The 17,329-nt window shown below is 38.0% G+C and overlaps 1 protein-coding gene across 38 annotated transcripts in view; it reads left to right on the forward strand.

Annotated features, from left to right (window-relative positions):
- Mhc (myosin heavy chain) overlaps positions 1-17,202 on the forward strand; it is a 41,323-nt gene extending 24,121 nt beyond the window's left edge. For 22 of the 38 annotated variants that reach the window (XM_069120103.1, XM_069120093.1, XM_069120092.1 and 19 more), the window contains 12 exons: positions 2,214-2,477; positions 4,788-4,997; positions 8,836-9,209; positions 9,360-9,588; positions 9,692-9,975; positions 10,629-10,707; positions 11,298-12,027; positions 12,720-13,081; positions 13,216-13,611; positions 13,738-14,082; positions 14,213-14,461; positions 16,295-17,202. In XM_069120103.1, the coding sequence (XP_068976204.1) occupies positions 2,214-2,477; positions 4,788-4,997; positions 8,836-9,209; positions 9,360-9,588; positions 9,692-9,975; positions 10,629-10,707; positions 11,298-12,027; positions 12,720-13,081; positions 13,216-13,611; positions 13,738-14,082; positions 14,213-14,461; positions 16,295-16,378 (3,606 nt within the window). In that variant the 3' untranslated portion in view covers positions 16,379-17,202. Of the gene's footprint in view, positions 1-436; positions 555-2,208; positions 2,478-4,787; positions 4,998-8,835; positions 9,210-9,359; positions 9,589-9,691; positions 9,976-10,163; positions 10,243-10,628; positions 10,708-11,297; positions 12,028-12,719; positions 13,082-13,215; positions 13,612-13,737; positions 14,083-14,212; positions 14,462-15,041; positions 15,104-16,294 lie in introns of all 38 variants that reach the window. The other 16 variants (XM_069120098.1, XM_069120082.1, XM_069120099.1 and 13 more) reach the window with 5 other exon arrangements.
- The last annotated feature ends 127 nt before the right edge of the window (positions 17,203-17,329 follow it).

Raw genomic sequence — 17,329 nt, forward strand, 5'->3', positions numbered from 1 at the left:
TTGCAACGTTACGGATTTTTAAAACAGAAGTTGGAAAATTTGTATTGGTTTTGGTTGGATTTCGATGGTAAATCATAGATATTCGATGAAACAGAGAGAAACGGAACGAACGTGTGATTCTTTCAACTTCTATTTTAAAAGCGTACGTGGCAAATCCGTAGAACCATGTACATATACGATCGATTATACTGTAATTAGAGTACAGATTACAGGACAGATCCCATACATCTTCCGAGTTCCAGTTTAGAAATATTTGGAGATACGTATAATACCTTATATGAGATCAATTGCAAGACAGATCTCACGTTATCCTAGACAATCCCGTTATTAGTACTCTAACAATTAGATTATCTACAAACGTTTAACCATGTGTGATTATTTTTATTTGTTGTGCCGTACCCCAACCATACCGCAACCATAAAACGAACTACCGCAGATACAAAATTCTGTGCGCCAATGCCATCAAAGAACCATGCGACCCTCAAAAGGCGACCCAGCTGATTTTGGACGCGATCAATCTGGAGCCCGAGCTATATCGCATGGGTCTCACCAAGGTATTAGACGCCTTTGGTCTATTTCTTCGATTATCATATCTGCAACATTGAACGCTTTTCCTTCATGACAGCCAACTTTTAATTCTTATGCTTTTCGACATTCTTGCGAACACACATATATATATATAGCATATTTATGTAAATTCGTGCGCTTTTTACGAACATGACTAGAGAAATTGAATCTATATAGCGACTTGTTTCATCCTTCGAACGTTATACAGGATGGGACGATAATCATACTACAACCGAGCAAGGAGTGATCCTACGTGAAAATATAAGTCAAAAATATATTAAAATATATTAAGACGACTCGTTTTTGAGAAGGTCGAGATCAAAAATTTGTCAAGGATACTTTAACTTGGTGAAATACCGACATGTATCATACACCGTATGAGTAAACAGCTCACAGAAGGTTATTATACATGTGAAACAATTTTATTCTACAAATGTAATTTATATCTCTATCGACTATTTATACTCTTGTTCAGTCCGGAAGTAGCAAAATTTAAGTATACTTGTCGAATTTTCAGAGTCGATTTTCTCGAAAACAAAGCCTCGTTGAAAATGTTGTAATAAATTTTTTTCTTATTTTACACGTAGAATCATCTCCTTCCCGATTCTGCTACGGTTACCGGACTATCCTGTATAGTTAATTATAACATAGTTTCGCACAAACGTGTAAACGCGGTCTATCGACCAACGATATCGTGAAATAGTAGTATCGCAAATGAATTTACCAAGTGTAAGAAAAGTGTAAGGATGCAAAGTTCAATCATACAGCATCGGTAAACGATACTTCTTAATACTCGTTATAACTGAGATACGATATTATTACACCAAAGATGCGATTACATCTTCTTTCTTTTGACAGCTGCGAGGTAACTTTTCTTTCGCCTATTAATATTCCAGATCGATTAAGTAACTCTTTGCTTAATCCGCAATATGTCTGTGTTTATCGCCAGATAAGTGTTCCGCTTCTTTAAATTCTGCATTTAACTAACGATAACTTTTACCTTTGGTTACTTTGATTACTTCGATTCGGAATATGTGAACGTATAATAAACGTTCAACGACGGAATTATTTAACGATGATGATTTTATTCAAGATTTTGGTATCTATTTCTCTGTAACGCTGAACATCGAATCATTGAACCCTTAACGGTCGACAATTTTTTTTCGCTTAGTTTTAGATCAGTAGTCGTATCATAACGTTACTAGTATCAGAGTTATATTTAGAATAAGAATCTTCATTGAAAGCACTATTCGCGTCTACTTACGTTATGTAGATCAAAGACTCGCTCGTCTTTATTGCTATTAATTTCATCGTCGTTGTCTTGATTTCTCCACGGTTTATAACTTGCATGGCACAAACGTAATATGCCTGTATACGAGAAACACGACTGAAAGATTATGAATAAAAGATATACATATATCGGCGCTTTGTAAATTTCAAATTCTATACAGCGAAACGTCTCTATAGTATCATGATCGTCAGGAAATTACACCATGCAAACATTTTCGCTTTGTCAATTTTATAGAAAAAATTTGACACTGAAAGTAATGAAAGTGACCAAAGTATAATAATTACGGAAGAATCTCCAAGGAATTATTATTAATTGGAATATTTGTTTATTCGACTACCTATAAAAAAAACAACAGGTGTTCTTCCGTGCCGGAGTCTTGGGTCAGATGGAAGAACTTCGTGACGAGCGACTTAGCAAAATCGTATCTTGGATGCAAGCTTACATCAGAGGTTACTTGTCCAGAAAAGACTACAAGAAACTGCAAGATCAACGTTTGGCTTTGGTCGTCGTACAAAGGAACTTGAGGAAATACTTGCAAATTCGTACTTGGCCATGGTGGAAATTGTGGCAGAAAGTTAAGCCCCTTCTCAACGTTACTCGTATCGAGGACGAGCTTGCCGTAAGTGTTTCAACTAAATATTTCACTCTGCTCTTATTTTTTTCATTTTTAATCGAACATCTTTCGGAAGAATTTCCATACAGTTTCCTACGAACCTGTTCTCTCTCTCTCTCTCTCTCTCTCTTAAAATTGTTAATAAATTCAAACATTTTTCTTCTAGAATTTCAAATATACATAGTACAGTCTCTTTTATGAGAATCACATACACATCGCTTATTTGCTGAAACGGTGATATAACTCAAAATATATAAGAAGAAAAAAGTTGTCCCTTGTACTTCCTACTGATAGAGTCCTATAAGTGAATTTCAAAAATTCTCCATGAAACTATAACAGCGCAGAACATTCAAACTCGTTTTCCCTAAAATCATGATTTTTGAGTTATGTCATTGTTCCAATAAATAAATAAATAATATATGTAATATATTTAGCTGGATGTCAAAGGTCGGTAACTCCACCGTTAATCGGAATACCTAACATTGAAATATTTTTATCAAATTTAAACGCAGAGTCTGATGTAATTTGCATAAAGGATAAAACATTCTTGCAATACGTGGACTATGAAAACTTGGTTATAAAAGAATCAAAGTTAGCTCGTTCCATCTTTTTTTAGTATACTATAAATAGGTTTCCAACATGATTTGGCACGTGCTTTTCCACCACGATTCAAATATTTCACTCTTCCCCTCTCTTTCTCGTATTTTTTAACGTGCGCGTACTTATTTACCCGTGATAATGTAAATAGAACAGGAATATTATTTCCCTCGCAAACTTAGGGCCTAAAAAATTCCAAACTCCCAATTTCATCACGGACGTCGTGTCACCGATTATTCATGCTATCTAATTTCATCTTAGAGATGAAATCGCCTTTCGGTATATTTAGTACAATTTTATTTTGGAAAACTATCTTTGGAAACAAGATACTAAAGATAAAAGAGTGCGTCCGATACTTGAAAACACGATGCAACATTTGAGGAAATAAAAAGTTAATTACTCGAAATACCAATATCGATAGTTAGGATCGTATAAACTATTTATAGAATAATCGTTAAAAAGAAAGGCGTGGAATTATGAAATTCTAATTATTATTCGACCCTCGAATCGGAGATTCCGATCGTGACATTAAACCACGGTATAATACATATATTAATATCGACTACTTAGCGTAGGAAACTATTCGATAATTGACGATAACTCGTACATATTTCACAATGGACATTGATTTACCGATCGATTCCAAACCGAAGGTACAGAAATAGAAACGATCTTTTGTAACTAGACCAGTCTGGTCTGTCTGAGTAAGGTCGGTACTCGACGGTAATCTAGCGATTATTCGAGTTTTCCACCGAGTCAACGAAAATAAATTAGTCGAAATTGCATTCAATCGGAAATAGTATCACCCGCTATAAATGATATTACCACGGCATAAATCTAACCACGCGACGCGGGTAAAACGATCTTAGCACCGTTCACGGATCGCTGTTGGGTCGTTCCTAATTACGGGAGAAAGACAACGGCATAGGTTGATCCCGCGAGAATAACGAGGTCGGTATCGGTATTACACTCCCTGGAGCGTAAAAGGAGACTGGAGTTCGGTCGATCGAAGCTTACTGGAACGAGATTCTAATTTGGTCGATCCCCCTCCACTTGCTCGGTTTGTCATGGTAGCTCCTTCTGGTTGCACACGTATAAGTCCCTCCTTCGTCATCGAGATCGGTTATAAATATTTTTCTACGATGAGTATCGCTGGAGTGGGGACGGCGACGATGATTCTTCGCGAGGACTACGAAGGGGGATTTTGGGTAGAAAAGTTGAGCCCCTGGTAAACCGAAGACCAGTCAGATACTCGATCTCGCGCCGGCATCTTCGAAAAATTTTCTATTTCGACCTGGGCCCCTTCCTCGCCTTTTTTTACGACGAATATACTATCACGAACACGATCGAAAGATTTCTTCTTTTCATTTTTATTATCGATATCGACATCGAACACGAAGATTAGCCGTCCCACGCTCGAGCCGTGTTTTCTCATTCGGTATTAACGATATAGTTTCGAACAAGATCGTAGAATCTCCTCCGATAGCGAGGCATCTCTTTTTAGATTCTTCGATCGATCGATCGATCGTTTATTAATTTTCACGTTATAACCGCGGGGCGGCCGTTTAGTTGCGATCGATTAGTGCGCTTATCGACAGACCGAGATTTGTGAATTCGAACAAGAAAGAGAAAGAGAGAATGGGTGATACGTTGATCGAGGATTCGAATCCCGTAGTAAACGGAAAGAAATCCAACGGTGATGCGGAATCGCAATTGCAGGCGCTCGAGGAGAAAGCGAGAAAAGCTCAGGAAGCCTTCGAAAAGGAAGAGAAACTGCGCAAGGAACTCGAAGAGCAGAACACGAAACTTGTCTCCGAAAGAAATGCCTTGCAGCGACAACTGGATGGTGAAAAAGGTTCCCTCTCGGAATATATGGAGAAATCTCTGAAATTGGCCGCTCAGAAAGCTGACATCGAGTCACAACTTCAGGTAAGCTTTCATTCATCCATGATTATATTATATATTATATATGACGGATGTTTCCCGATAGAAGGAAAAACAAGAATGCAATTTATATAAAATTATTCGATAGAGTATAAATGTATAAAATGTATACGCTAGAGTTTTTTGATTTAACAATGTTAGATTTGATTCAGTAATTTTTATGAAATTAGAGACTGTTAGGTACCGTATCGAGAACTAAATAAATTTATCGATAGATTTTCAATTGATATCGAGATATCAAAAATTTGCTGTCAATTATCTAATATAGATGCAGACTCTGCTATGAAATCTCAATTATTCACTTAAGTAAGCGAAGCAAAGTAATTTTTACAATTATGCAAAAAATTGTGTTACCGTTTTTGTAATCGCGTAGGAAAGGCCGAACGGTGGTTTCGTCTTGCACAGTTTATATATCAGAAAGTAGCTCAATTGGCACGATTCATCGATAACGAAACTCATTACGCGATGATGAATATACGCCCTCCACGAATCGAATTATGAATCAGACAAACGGTAATTATACCTCCTAGACGACCGATTAGATGTCGAAATAAAGAGGAATGGGGTTATTAATGTCTCCTTAACATTCCTAAAATCATCCGAGGTCGTACATTCGAGGTATTACGGCCGCAGTCGTAGGAAAAGTATTGGAAATGAAAATAATCGTACTTAAGCGGCAGAGTGAAGCTTTAAATAGATATCCATGGGAATGTAGCACGGTGAAAAAATACGAAAATTTATTTACAATGCAGAACTGCTAGTTTCGATCTGTTTATCTTTCGCATACCGCCCTTAAAATAAATTTCGGCAATTTGTTAGAACGTGTTAGACCGAATCGAACGGTCAAAGCTTTTCGTTCGCAGGTTATAGGTATTCCAGCACCCTGGAATATCGTGATCGGACATTAAATATTTAAAGGATTAACGAAATAGAAATATGTTTACCATTATTTTCCCGTGATACGAAAGTATAGTGTCGTCCGTAAAAAATTTAGTGAAAATTCCGTTAATTTCACACGAGTAACCGAGTAAGATAATAACCTGATGATTTTTTATTTTTCGTTCAAACTTAATAAGGCTTTATAAGCGACTGAACTCGTTTCTTGCAATGCGTGTAATCTTTTCGTCGAATGAAAATATCATATAAATTACAATATCAACAAAGAATGCAATTTAAAACTCTGGTAACGCGAACTAACGAGATGAAAAGATCTCGAAAGTAAACAGATTTCGACACGTCTGAAGCTCGAGTTTAAAATTTACAAGCGCGTCATAATTTAAACGAATCTGGCTCGGATTACAGAAAATGATGCACCTGGCAGGAGTTGATACATCGTGGTCGCGTCGTTTCGTAAGCGCGGGCATTAAGTAGCAAAGGCGCGTCATTAGTCAGACTCGTTCGACCACCGCGCCATGCCGCGTTGTATTCGCTTCGTGCGTTCTGTTCCATCTCTCTTCCATTCCGTGCTATTTTTCTTGCGCGACGAATCATCCCTCGTTTCCACATTCGTTCTAAAATTGTTCTACCTTCTAACAAATCTTCCATAACGAATATCAACTCCTAATTCTATTCCCTCGCTATAATTTACCTTTTTTCTTTGAATCGTTTTTATCATTTCATTCCATTATTCGATTTTATTTGCTCTTATCCCTTGTTCGGATTTTTATATCGATATTTCTTTTTTCGAAATGCAGAACTTAGAAACCGACGAGCGTAACTTTAACTCTAAAACTTATAACCGTATGATCGTGATAAGCGAATAAATAACGTATTCCGATACTAAATAAACTGAAACGGACGTATCTTTGATAGAAATGTCTTATGCGTGAACGTAAAACCGAAAAACAAACGCTATTATAGCTGTGAAATAATTTGAATTACGTTAACTCCTACGTTATGAGAATCATGCCTTTGTTCCTTTCGTCGTTTCTCGGGTGAGTCTTTACGCGACTCTTTCCGTAACGCAGATCTCTTCACGGAATGCTTTGTAAAATCAACATTTGGCGAAAGAAATCGGACAGCGAAGAATCTCATCGCGTAATATAAAAAGAACTCCAAGAATTCCGTGGAGGATATGATTCGTTTCAGAGTACTGGACTATTTTTAACGGGCATCTTTTAAACGACTGACTAACTGGTACTTAATGTCAACGCCAGTCGTACAAGATCGTCTTTTTCTTTTTAGATTAAATTTAAAATTATCTCGTGCATCAACTAAAATGCGAATTTTTAATTTAGACGATAATTGATCACTTTCCATTCGTATCGCAGAGCTGGAATTTTCCAAATTTATTCTATCTATTCTATTAAATTTATTCTATTAAATATTCGCGATTATAACGTGTATGAAATTATGCGGTGCCATATATGGACAGCAAACAAAGAAGAAAGGAAGAAAGTGAGAGAAAGAAAATGTGTTTAAATCAGTTTAGGGTATCTGCTGTGGAGAGGGACGTTGACTACTTTGCCCCTACCTTCGACACGGCCAAATTTAGTTGCCGTCGATCCCAGATTCCAGGTTATTAAAAGTAGGCGTGGTTATGTGCTGGAATAACTGACAAAACGAAGGAGGTAACAGGTGTATAGTGTATTTATACGTTGGTGCGCTTATGCACGTCATCGCGCAACTACTTCACCGTCCATCGTCGTTTCAGAAATTTTCTGACTTTCAAATACTTCTACAATGTAAAATCATCGCGATGCTTTTTCAATTTCCGTTTCTCTTTAAAATATATCGTATATCTTTCGTTGTATTTGCTTCGCTCTTCTGTCGTTGGTATCGTGGGCTCTTAAGCAGTCCTACCTACACTTTGACACTTGTGTTTTAATCAAGAAACTACCGATGCTCATATTTTAAATATTATCAAATGAGAATAAATATTGAAAACGACATAAATACCAATGACAATGATAAATGTCATTTATCTATGTACTTATGAAAATGTATAAATGTAGACGTAAAAGATTATTGTATGCTGATTATAAATATTTCTCCGAATGGTGATAGTTATTAACTACTCAGAGGTAAGAAAGAAACGATATCAGAAATAGAAAAAAGAATCGAGGCTCGATAAATTAATAATTAACTTGGATAAAACGTTGACTTTCATTCGTTTTCATAAATATTAAATAAAATTATTTGGAAAATATTTTTGGCTTCGTGGTACCGTAATATTTCTTCGTAGTCGTTATTCGCATTTCCTTCTTCTGAAATTGAAATATTACATCGAATTACTTTCTACTTGTTCATTTTTAATCGGCCAATTTGCAACAGTCTGTCGAATTCCCACATGGCCTTTCTTATCTATTTCGAATTTGATTTACCGATATTTTTTTATTATAACATTAATATTAGAAACAAATACAATACAATAATTAGTCCTAAGCACATAAAATTGGTTAAACGCGATATTACGATTAACTATTAAGCGATATGCACCCTAATTTTTAATCTCATAGCCTACTATTAAATATAAATTGCAAAATGCAATTGAAATTAAATCAAATCATATTGTATGATACTATATTTATAATATGTTAATCTTGATTTACTCTACGTAAACAAAGAAGCAGAGATTTAGAGCAGAGATTGATTTAAAATAAATATTGTTAACTTGCAACTACTTCGATAAAATAATTAGAAAGATTTATGAAAAGATATCTCGTAACTTGGACAGAGTTACTCTAGAGAGAGCAATTGAAAGGAGCAAACACATACGCAGTTCGGAATAAAAAGAAAACTAATTGAACGATATAAAGTGAAATACACGTGCATATAAAGTGCATATGGCATTGGTAAAAATAAAAGTATTCTTATATTACAGGATCTGAATGACAGATTCAAAGAAGAAGAAGATGCCAGGAACAATCTCTTCCAAAATAAGAAGAAACTCGAACAAGAAGTGGCAGGTCTAAAGAAAGACATTGAGGACCTCGAGCTTAACCTACAGAAATCAGAGCAAGATAAGGCGACGAAGGACCACCAGATCCGTAATTTGAACGACGAGATCGCTCATCAAGACGAACTGATCAATAAATTGAACAAAGAGAAAAAGAATCAAGGTGAAGTTAATCAGAAAACTGCCGAAGAGCTTCAAGCTGCCGAGGATAAAGTCAATCACTTGAACAAAGTCAAAGTCAAACTCGAGCACACTCTTGACGAACTCGAAGATTCCCTCGAACGTGAAAAGAAATCACGGTTAGTACAATGTACTAAACTGTACTAATATGTATACTATATGTATACATATATGTATGTATATAATAATCATAATATTTGCAACTCACGCAGCCTCGTATGCTATCTAAATACATATGTATATATATTTATAAATGTTTAACATTACAGAGCCGACGTAGAGAAAGCTAAACGAAAGGTGGAAGGCGACTTAAAACTTACACAGGAAGCTGTTGCTGACCTCGAGAGAAATAAGAAGGAACTCGAACAAACCATTCAACGTAAGGACAAGGAATTATCGTCTTTGACCGCTAAACTCGAAGACGAACAGTCGTTAGTAGGCAAATTACAGAAACAAATTAAGGAATTACAAGCCCGTATCGAAGAACTGGAAGAAGAGGTTAGCCTGAAAAAAACATATATGTTGCCAATCTTGCTGATAAAATTACTTTACTTGCTTAAAAATTGTCGATGCGATAAATTTGTCTGCGCCTCCCGTACAGATCGAAGCTGAGCGTGGTTCTCGCGTGAAAGCTGAGAAACAGCGCAGTGACTTGGCACGAGAACTCGAGGAACTTGGTGAACGTCTCGAGGAAGCTGGAGGTGCCACCTCTGCTCAAATTGAACTCAACAAGAAGAGAGAAGCCGAACTTAGCAAGCTGCGCAGAGACCTCGAGGAAGCTAACATTCAACACGAAGCCACTCTTGCAAGTTTACGCAAGAAGCACAACGATGCCGTTGCCGAAATGGGAGAACAAATTGATACGCTTAACAAACTCAAGGCCAGGTAAGATAAGAATATTAATTTAATCGATAGAATCGTTTCGAAAAGAAATCTTAGCAATTCTGAAAATTTTCACCGATAAAACTTGCACTTTTATCGAAAAAGTTAACTTTCGATTAAAGATAAAGAAATTTGAAAAGGTAAAATGATTCATATCAAGAATCGGGGATATAATGAAATATTTTCGATAGAGCTGAAAAGGGTCGTCATGATATCCATGCCGAGCTGAACAATTCCCGTGCCGCGACGGATCAGGTTTCAAGGGAAAAGGTACACATTTAAGAAACAAAGAGAATGTCCATATGATTTGTCCACATTTGTTTTCAGAATTACATTTCTCACCGTTACCATTGTCACGTTATTGGATATTTTTAATCCATGTTCAAACTTACCACACGATATCGAAATTATCGTCTAGTCGTTCCCGAATGAGTTTGAAGAAAAATGTCTCACTATTTGTTTATTTCTCCGGTGGTTGCGTTCTCCTTTAACCTTATATTTGATTTTTAGAATGTTGTCGCTAATGGAGTATCTTTCGAACCATATACGTTTTGTTATGTTACGATTACACCGTTCGTCGTACTGACTCCAATTTTTCCTGGTCGTGTCCTAAATACTAATTACCAATTTCGCGTGTCTGTTTTCATGAAAATTAGAGTTGAAAAGGACAAGGTTCAATACTTCAGCGAATTAAACGACATGCGCGCGTCGGTAGATCAACTAAGCAACGAGAAGGTAAGAATCGTTCGTCGAGAAATCTCTAGGATCCAGCAGCAAACTAACGCAACTAACAGCTTTGTTAGGCAGCTCGAAACAGTTCGAGAAACGGAAACGGCGAACGTGCGACGTTTGCGATTACCATGATGAACGTGTTTATCTGTACCTTACGTCGTATGTCCAGCTTGCAAAGCTTGTTCCTCGTGTGTACCTCCCTCCTTCAAGCTTCTATTCTTCACTTTTGGACAATTGTTTAATTTATCGCTACATATTACACGACTTTATTCTCGCGTATATGTATACATGTACCGCGCATTAGAAAATTATTCACACGCAAAACAGTCGACTCGATGAAAAGTATATGGATAATTTTGTGACACGGAATCAGAAAACGAAGTAATTGATAACTGTTAGGCCGTATTTCTTTTTGCTAATATAAAATAAAACTAAAAATTTTTCGATAGATTCTCGATCGTGCGAATAATTCTGTGACTCTTGCGATGTTCGCATCGATCGGCTAGTCGAATTAGTGTAAATTGTTCCAAAAGTGAATTCACTTGAAAATAATAAAACAATTTGTCTGATAAATCTATCGAAATCGGTGACAGGCTGCCCAAGAAAAGATCGTGAAACAATTGCAACATCAATTAAACGAAACCCAAGGAAAACTGGAGGAAGTGAACCGTACTCTGAATGACTTCGATGCTGCGAAGAAGAAACTGTCGATCGAAAACAGTGATCTGCTACGACAATTAGAGGAAGCCGAATCGCAAGTTAGTCAGCTTTCGAAGATCAAGATTTCACTGACAACGCAGCTCGAAGACACGAAACGATTGGCTGACGAAGAATCGAGAGAACGCGCTACTCTGCTTGGCAAATTCCGTAACTTGGAACACGATTTGGATAACATTCGTGAACAAGTGGAAGAGGAAGCCGAAGGTAAAGCGGATCTTCAGAGGCAACTTAGTAAGGCAAACGCCGAGGCACAATTATGGCGCACGAAATACGAATCTGAGGGCGTTGCGAGAGCGGAAGAACTCGAGGAAGCTAAGAGGAAGCTGCAGGCACGGTTGGCCGAAGCGGAGGAAACCATCGAATCCCTCAACCAAAAGGTTATCGCTCTCGAGAAGACGAAACAGAGATTGTCGACGGAAGTGGAGGACTTACAGATCGAAGTGGATCGCGCGACTGCGATCGCCAACGCCGCCGAAAAGAAACAGAAGGCCTTCGATAAGATTATTGGAGAATGGAAACTCAAAGTGGACGATCTCGCCGCCGAACTCGATGCCAGTCAGAAGGAATGCCGCAATTACAGCACGGAATTGTTCAGGCTCAGAGGTACTCATCTACTTTTTTCCATTTCCAAATTGCTTAAGGATTCTTGTGTAGAGGTTTATGTGTAGAGGGCGGTTGGTCGGTGAGGTTTAATGGACGAAATTGCTCGTTGCTGAAACCGTCGAATATATTTAAAATGATAAATAAGTTAACAGGCTATATTCGCTAAATCGCTCGTACAGTTTATAAATCACGAAATAAGATTGTTAATTGATATTTGATAGATGCTCGCTAGATACGCGTCGATAACTCGCGTTGATAACTCGGTAGATGACTCGTCGATACTGTGTCGATACTGTGTCGATACTGTGTCGATAATGTGTCGATAATGTGTCGATAATGTGTCGATAATGTGTCGATAATGTGTCGATAATGTGTCGATAATGTGTCGATAATGTGTCGATAATGTGTCGATAATGTGTCGATACTGACTCGCACGCGATCACGTCTGTTTATTTATACTGGTCGGAGGAGAGTCGGAAAATTCAAACTCGTCTTCAATTCGACGGTTGCATGTAGCCGCAACATTGTTTTGCCCGGAGTTTATTTGTCGTTATGTTTCATGCGTCAAGGCTATGCCAATGCCCCGAAACAAAACAACAACATAAGTCGCTCTCGATTCGCGTCGTCCTTTGACTCATTTGCCGCTACACTTGCTTACACATTTTTCCTATAATATCAACATATCCGTATAGGTGCGTACGAAGAAGGACAGGAACAGTTGGAAGCAGTGCGTCGCGAGAACAAGAATCTCGCCGACGAAGTAAAAGACCTCTTGGATCAAATTGGCGAAGGTGGACGCAATATTCACGAGATCGAAAAAGCCAGAAAGCGCCTGGAGGCTGAAAAGGATGAACTTCAAGCCGCTCTGGAAGAAGCAGAGGCCGCTTTGGAACAAGAAGAGAACAAAGTATTGCGCAGTCAACTTGAACTGAGTCAAGTCAGACAAGAAATCGACCGACGTATCCAGGAGAAGGAAGAGGAATTCGAAAATACCAGAAAGAATCACCAACGTGCTCTCGATTCCATGCAAGCATCGCTCGAAGCTGAAGCTAAGGTTCGTAAAAAGTCGGAAAAGTTTCTCTGAAACGGTTATTAGATCATTTATAAAAACGGTAGAAGTAAAATCTCATAATATATTGTGAAGATTCCTCGAGGCAAACATGATATATATTTGACGAAACTTTTCAGGGCAAGGCCGAGGCTTTGCGCATGAAGAAAAAACTGGAAGCAGATATAAACGAATTGGAGATCGCCCTGGATCATGCGAACAAAGCGAATGCCGAAGCTCAAAAGAACATCAAGAGATACCAACAGCAGCTGAAGGATGTTCAGACCGCGCTCGAGGAAGAACAACGAGCTCGCGACGAAGCGAGAGAGCTTCTTGGAATTTCGGAACGCCGGGCGAACGCGCTTCAGAACGAACTCGAAGAAAGCCGTACTCTTCTCGAACAAGCGGACCGCGGACGTCGCCAGGCTGAACAAGAATTGGCCGACTGCCACGAGCAACTCAACGAACTAGGTGCTCAGAACGCTTCCATCTCTGCTGCCAAGAGAAAACTCGAGGCTGAGCTGCAAACCCTTCACGTGAGCATTCTTATCCTTCTATTCGATTCTAAATTTTCACATTTACATTTATTTTATAAAAGCTCCAACGAAATATTCGAAAAAGACGACAAATCCGAATGAGACTCGTATTTATTTTGTTTTCAGTCTGACTTGGACGAATTGTTGAACGAAGCAAAGAACTCTGAGGAGAAAGCAAAGAAAGCCATGGTTGATGCCGCTAGATTAGCCGACGAACTTCGAGCCGAACAAGATCATGCTCAAACGCAAGAGAAGCTTCGCAAAGCACTCGAAACTCAGATCAAGGAACTCCAGGTGCGTCTCGACGAAGCTGAAGCGAATGCCCTGAAAGGTGGTAAGAAGGCAATTCAAAAACTCGAACAACGTGTTCGTGAATTGGAGAACGAACTCGATGGAGAACAGAGGAGACACGCTGACGCTCAGAAGAATCTTCGCAAATCCGAACGTCGCATCAAGGAACTCAGCTTCCAGGTACGACTTCGTACGATATATATATATTATCGTATCGTATATAATATCGTATATAATATAATGTATAATAATAATAATTGCGTCATCGAGATTTTCAGCGATAGCTTATTCTAAATCTATAAATGTTTAGGCTGATGAGGACCGCAAAAACCATGAGCGCATGCAAGACCTTGTCGATAAGCTTCAACAGAAAATCAAGACCTACAAGAGGCAGATCGAGGAAGCTGAAGAAATCGCTGCTTTGAATCTCGCGAAATTCCGCAAAGCGCAACAAGAGCTCGAGGAGGCAGAGGAAAGGGCGGACCTGGCTGAACAGGCAATTACCAAGTTCCGTACTAAAGGACGCGGAGGAAGTGCTGCGCGCGGACTGAGCCCAGCGGTAAGCAAATATTCAATTACTACCATTTCTTTTATTCTCTTCGTTCAATTTCCTACATTTTCTTTTCGTATCGTATTTAAAAATAATACTTTTCTTCCTTTTTTCTTTTTACATTTTTTGATTTGACGATTAATTTCTTTTGTAATAATATAAGGTTTAATATAACTTGATTATATATGATATTTGAAGAAATATTCGATTAAAAATTTTCCGAGAAATTCCATGATACGTGTGCTATGAAAAATGGAGATTTACGTTATCAGCGACGTAGATGAAGAAAAGAGAAATTTTCGTAGAATAGCAGTAGGATCTCTCTTCCGTAGCTCGTGTAGCAATCTCTTATTAAAATGTATCGAGCTACGTGTATATTCCGCAGGATATGTGAAAATCTCGATTTTATAAAAATCAATACGGCATAGTAAACGGCACAGGATTTCCAAGTTGACGATCGAGAACGAAATTTCCTATAAAACGAGAAGAAAAAGTTGCGTAGAAAGAAAAGAGAATAACTATTGCGTACAAAGAAAAGTAGAGATTGCGGCAATTATCTCTAATTGTAAATCTGTATGTCCCTGTATAGCCCCAACAGAAGGCCCGTAAGGCGCCCTCCGCAATGGAGTAAAGAGTACCGCGCCGGTCCATGTAAGTTTGTGCACGTGTCATAAGCACGTGAGTGTGTCGACACATGGAAAAGCACAATAATCGCAAGAAAGCAATTATACATAGACAGAACTGTTCCGAATCCCCAATCCGCCGATCGTCAATGTCTTATTTTCTTGAACCTGTGTGAAAAGCTGATAACACTTGACGGGGGCATACCTTACGAGTATGAAGCTTGCTCCTAGTCATTGATTAACGTTGTGTATTACCTATCCCAAACAAATTCATGATAGTTCACGAACGGATCACTGTACCGATCCCTCTGTTATAATATAGAATATAGACGAATCGTTGCTTGGTTAGTGACTGGTTAGTTACATGTGAATAGATTTGTTTACGTATATTTTTCGTTAGACATTAGACGGATGAAAGACGCGACGCGATGTAAAGACATAACTCCATCGATCGTTTTTCGTTGTTAATTCCGATTTTCGACATAATTATTGTTAGATACTTAGATTAGTTCTTGCAATTAGTCGATGTATCATCCACTTTATGATTCTTTTCACGAAACTAAGCAGACAAAATCATTCCAACTGTCTAAGAGAGGTATTACGACCCTCGATTCATATCCCATTGTTGTCTTTCAATTGCCAATACCAATGATGTGCGATAAACACGCAGAATGAATGAGAAGGACACAAAGAACGTGTCTAAATATTTATCTCCAAAAAATGTTTTCTTTTTTTGAATGCATACAGCGATACTAGATCCTGGTGAAGGATGGGATTAGGGATGGAATTAAAGACTTATGGTATACATTTATAAACTGGCATTGCGATATCGTAGCGTTAGAAACGATATAATATCAAATTAACAAGAAACAAATTATTCTCTACCTTTGAATAAAAGACAGAAATCGTGAGTCTGCAATTCGGAAAATTTCATATCGTTTAAAACGTATTCGGTTTTGTTGCTGCTATATCAAAGATACGCCAAATAAAAATAAAAACTTCGAACTTGATCCCATCGCTAAAAGCCGGAAAACACTTTCCCGGAAACAACTTGTGTTGTTCGAAAGCATCTCGACCAGAAACGTATCGCGTGAGAATTTTGTTGTTATTCGCGAGAACAGAAATAAACATGCTTTCGAACAAATTCGCTGATCTATGATTAACAGCGATCATGGAAGTACCGAATGAAAATAATAATACTTCTTTTGGAATTTTTCAGCCACACCGACCTGCGTTCAAACCCCAATTGGATGGTTCCGCATTCCCGCCACGCTTCGACCTGCAGCCCGATGGTGAACTGTAAAAATCTATACGACAACGATATACTTGTTACAAACACGATCGTAACAGCTTAACGTATGAATTGATCGCAACCGGCGAACTTTCATCGTGTCATCTCACTCAAATAACTCATCCCATTGTCTTCATACCTACGCACATACACCTTCATACTAAAAGTAAAGAAAGTATCCTCAGATCTTTACTACTTTCGTGTTGACACGAGAATGTCCGTGCTTGGTCTCATGTTGCCAGCTTCGAGATAAAAATAGAAAAGGGAAGATTACAAAAGAGTGCAAATTTTTCTTTCGACATTCTAGTTCTAATTCTAGTATATTTGATTGTTAATTGACAAAAGAAATCGGCAATACAATAGACGTGGAGGAGAGATTAACCTTCACCACTCGCGCTGACGGTCGAGGAAAGAGAGAGTGAAAGAGTGAAAGTGGAAGAGTAAGAGAGAAAACGAGAGAAAGGAAAGGTGCGAGCGAGCGGTTGAAATGAAAAACGAGAGCCAGCTCGAAATTTTAAACGCTGTATTATGAACACGTGGCAGAAAAGTATGTGCAATACTGGCATACGCGCGTATCAAGCGGACGAATCGATAAATAGATACGATATACACATTACAGAAACGGAACGATAAAAAAAAGAACAAGATTACATGTTATAAAAAAATAAACAATGAATAAAAATATAACGCTAGTCACGGATTTGAACGTCAGCGCGCATTATTATATACGTCATCGAAATGATAATCCTATCCTATAAAGTTAATTGTAATTTATAAAGAGAGCTGAAGTATGTATTTATTAAAATAAATAAGCAATAAATAAAATTAAGAACCAATCGCAATATTTGTCATTTCATATACTCTAGCCTTCTAATCGTTTATAATTTTTAGAATTTTTAGAATCTTCTAATCATCACCTCATAATTCGTTTCTTGCCATATCGTCTGCGTTACAGCAAATACT

Source organism: Bombus flavifrons, chromosome 9, assembly GCF_040668555.2.
Source record: "Bombus flavifrons isolate JBK064 chromosome 9, iyBomFlav1_principal, whole genome shotgun sequence".
Classification (NCBI taxonomy): domain Eukaryota; kingdom Metazoa; phylum Arthropoda; class Insecta; order Hymenoptera; family Apidae; genus Bombus; species Bombus flavifrons.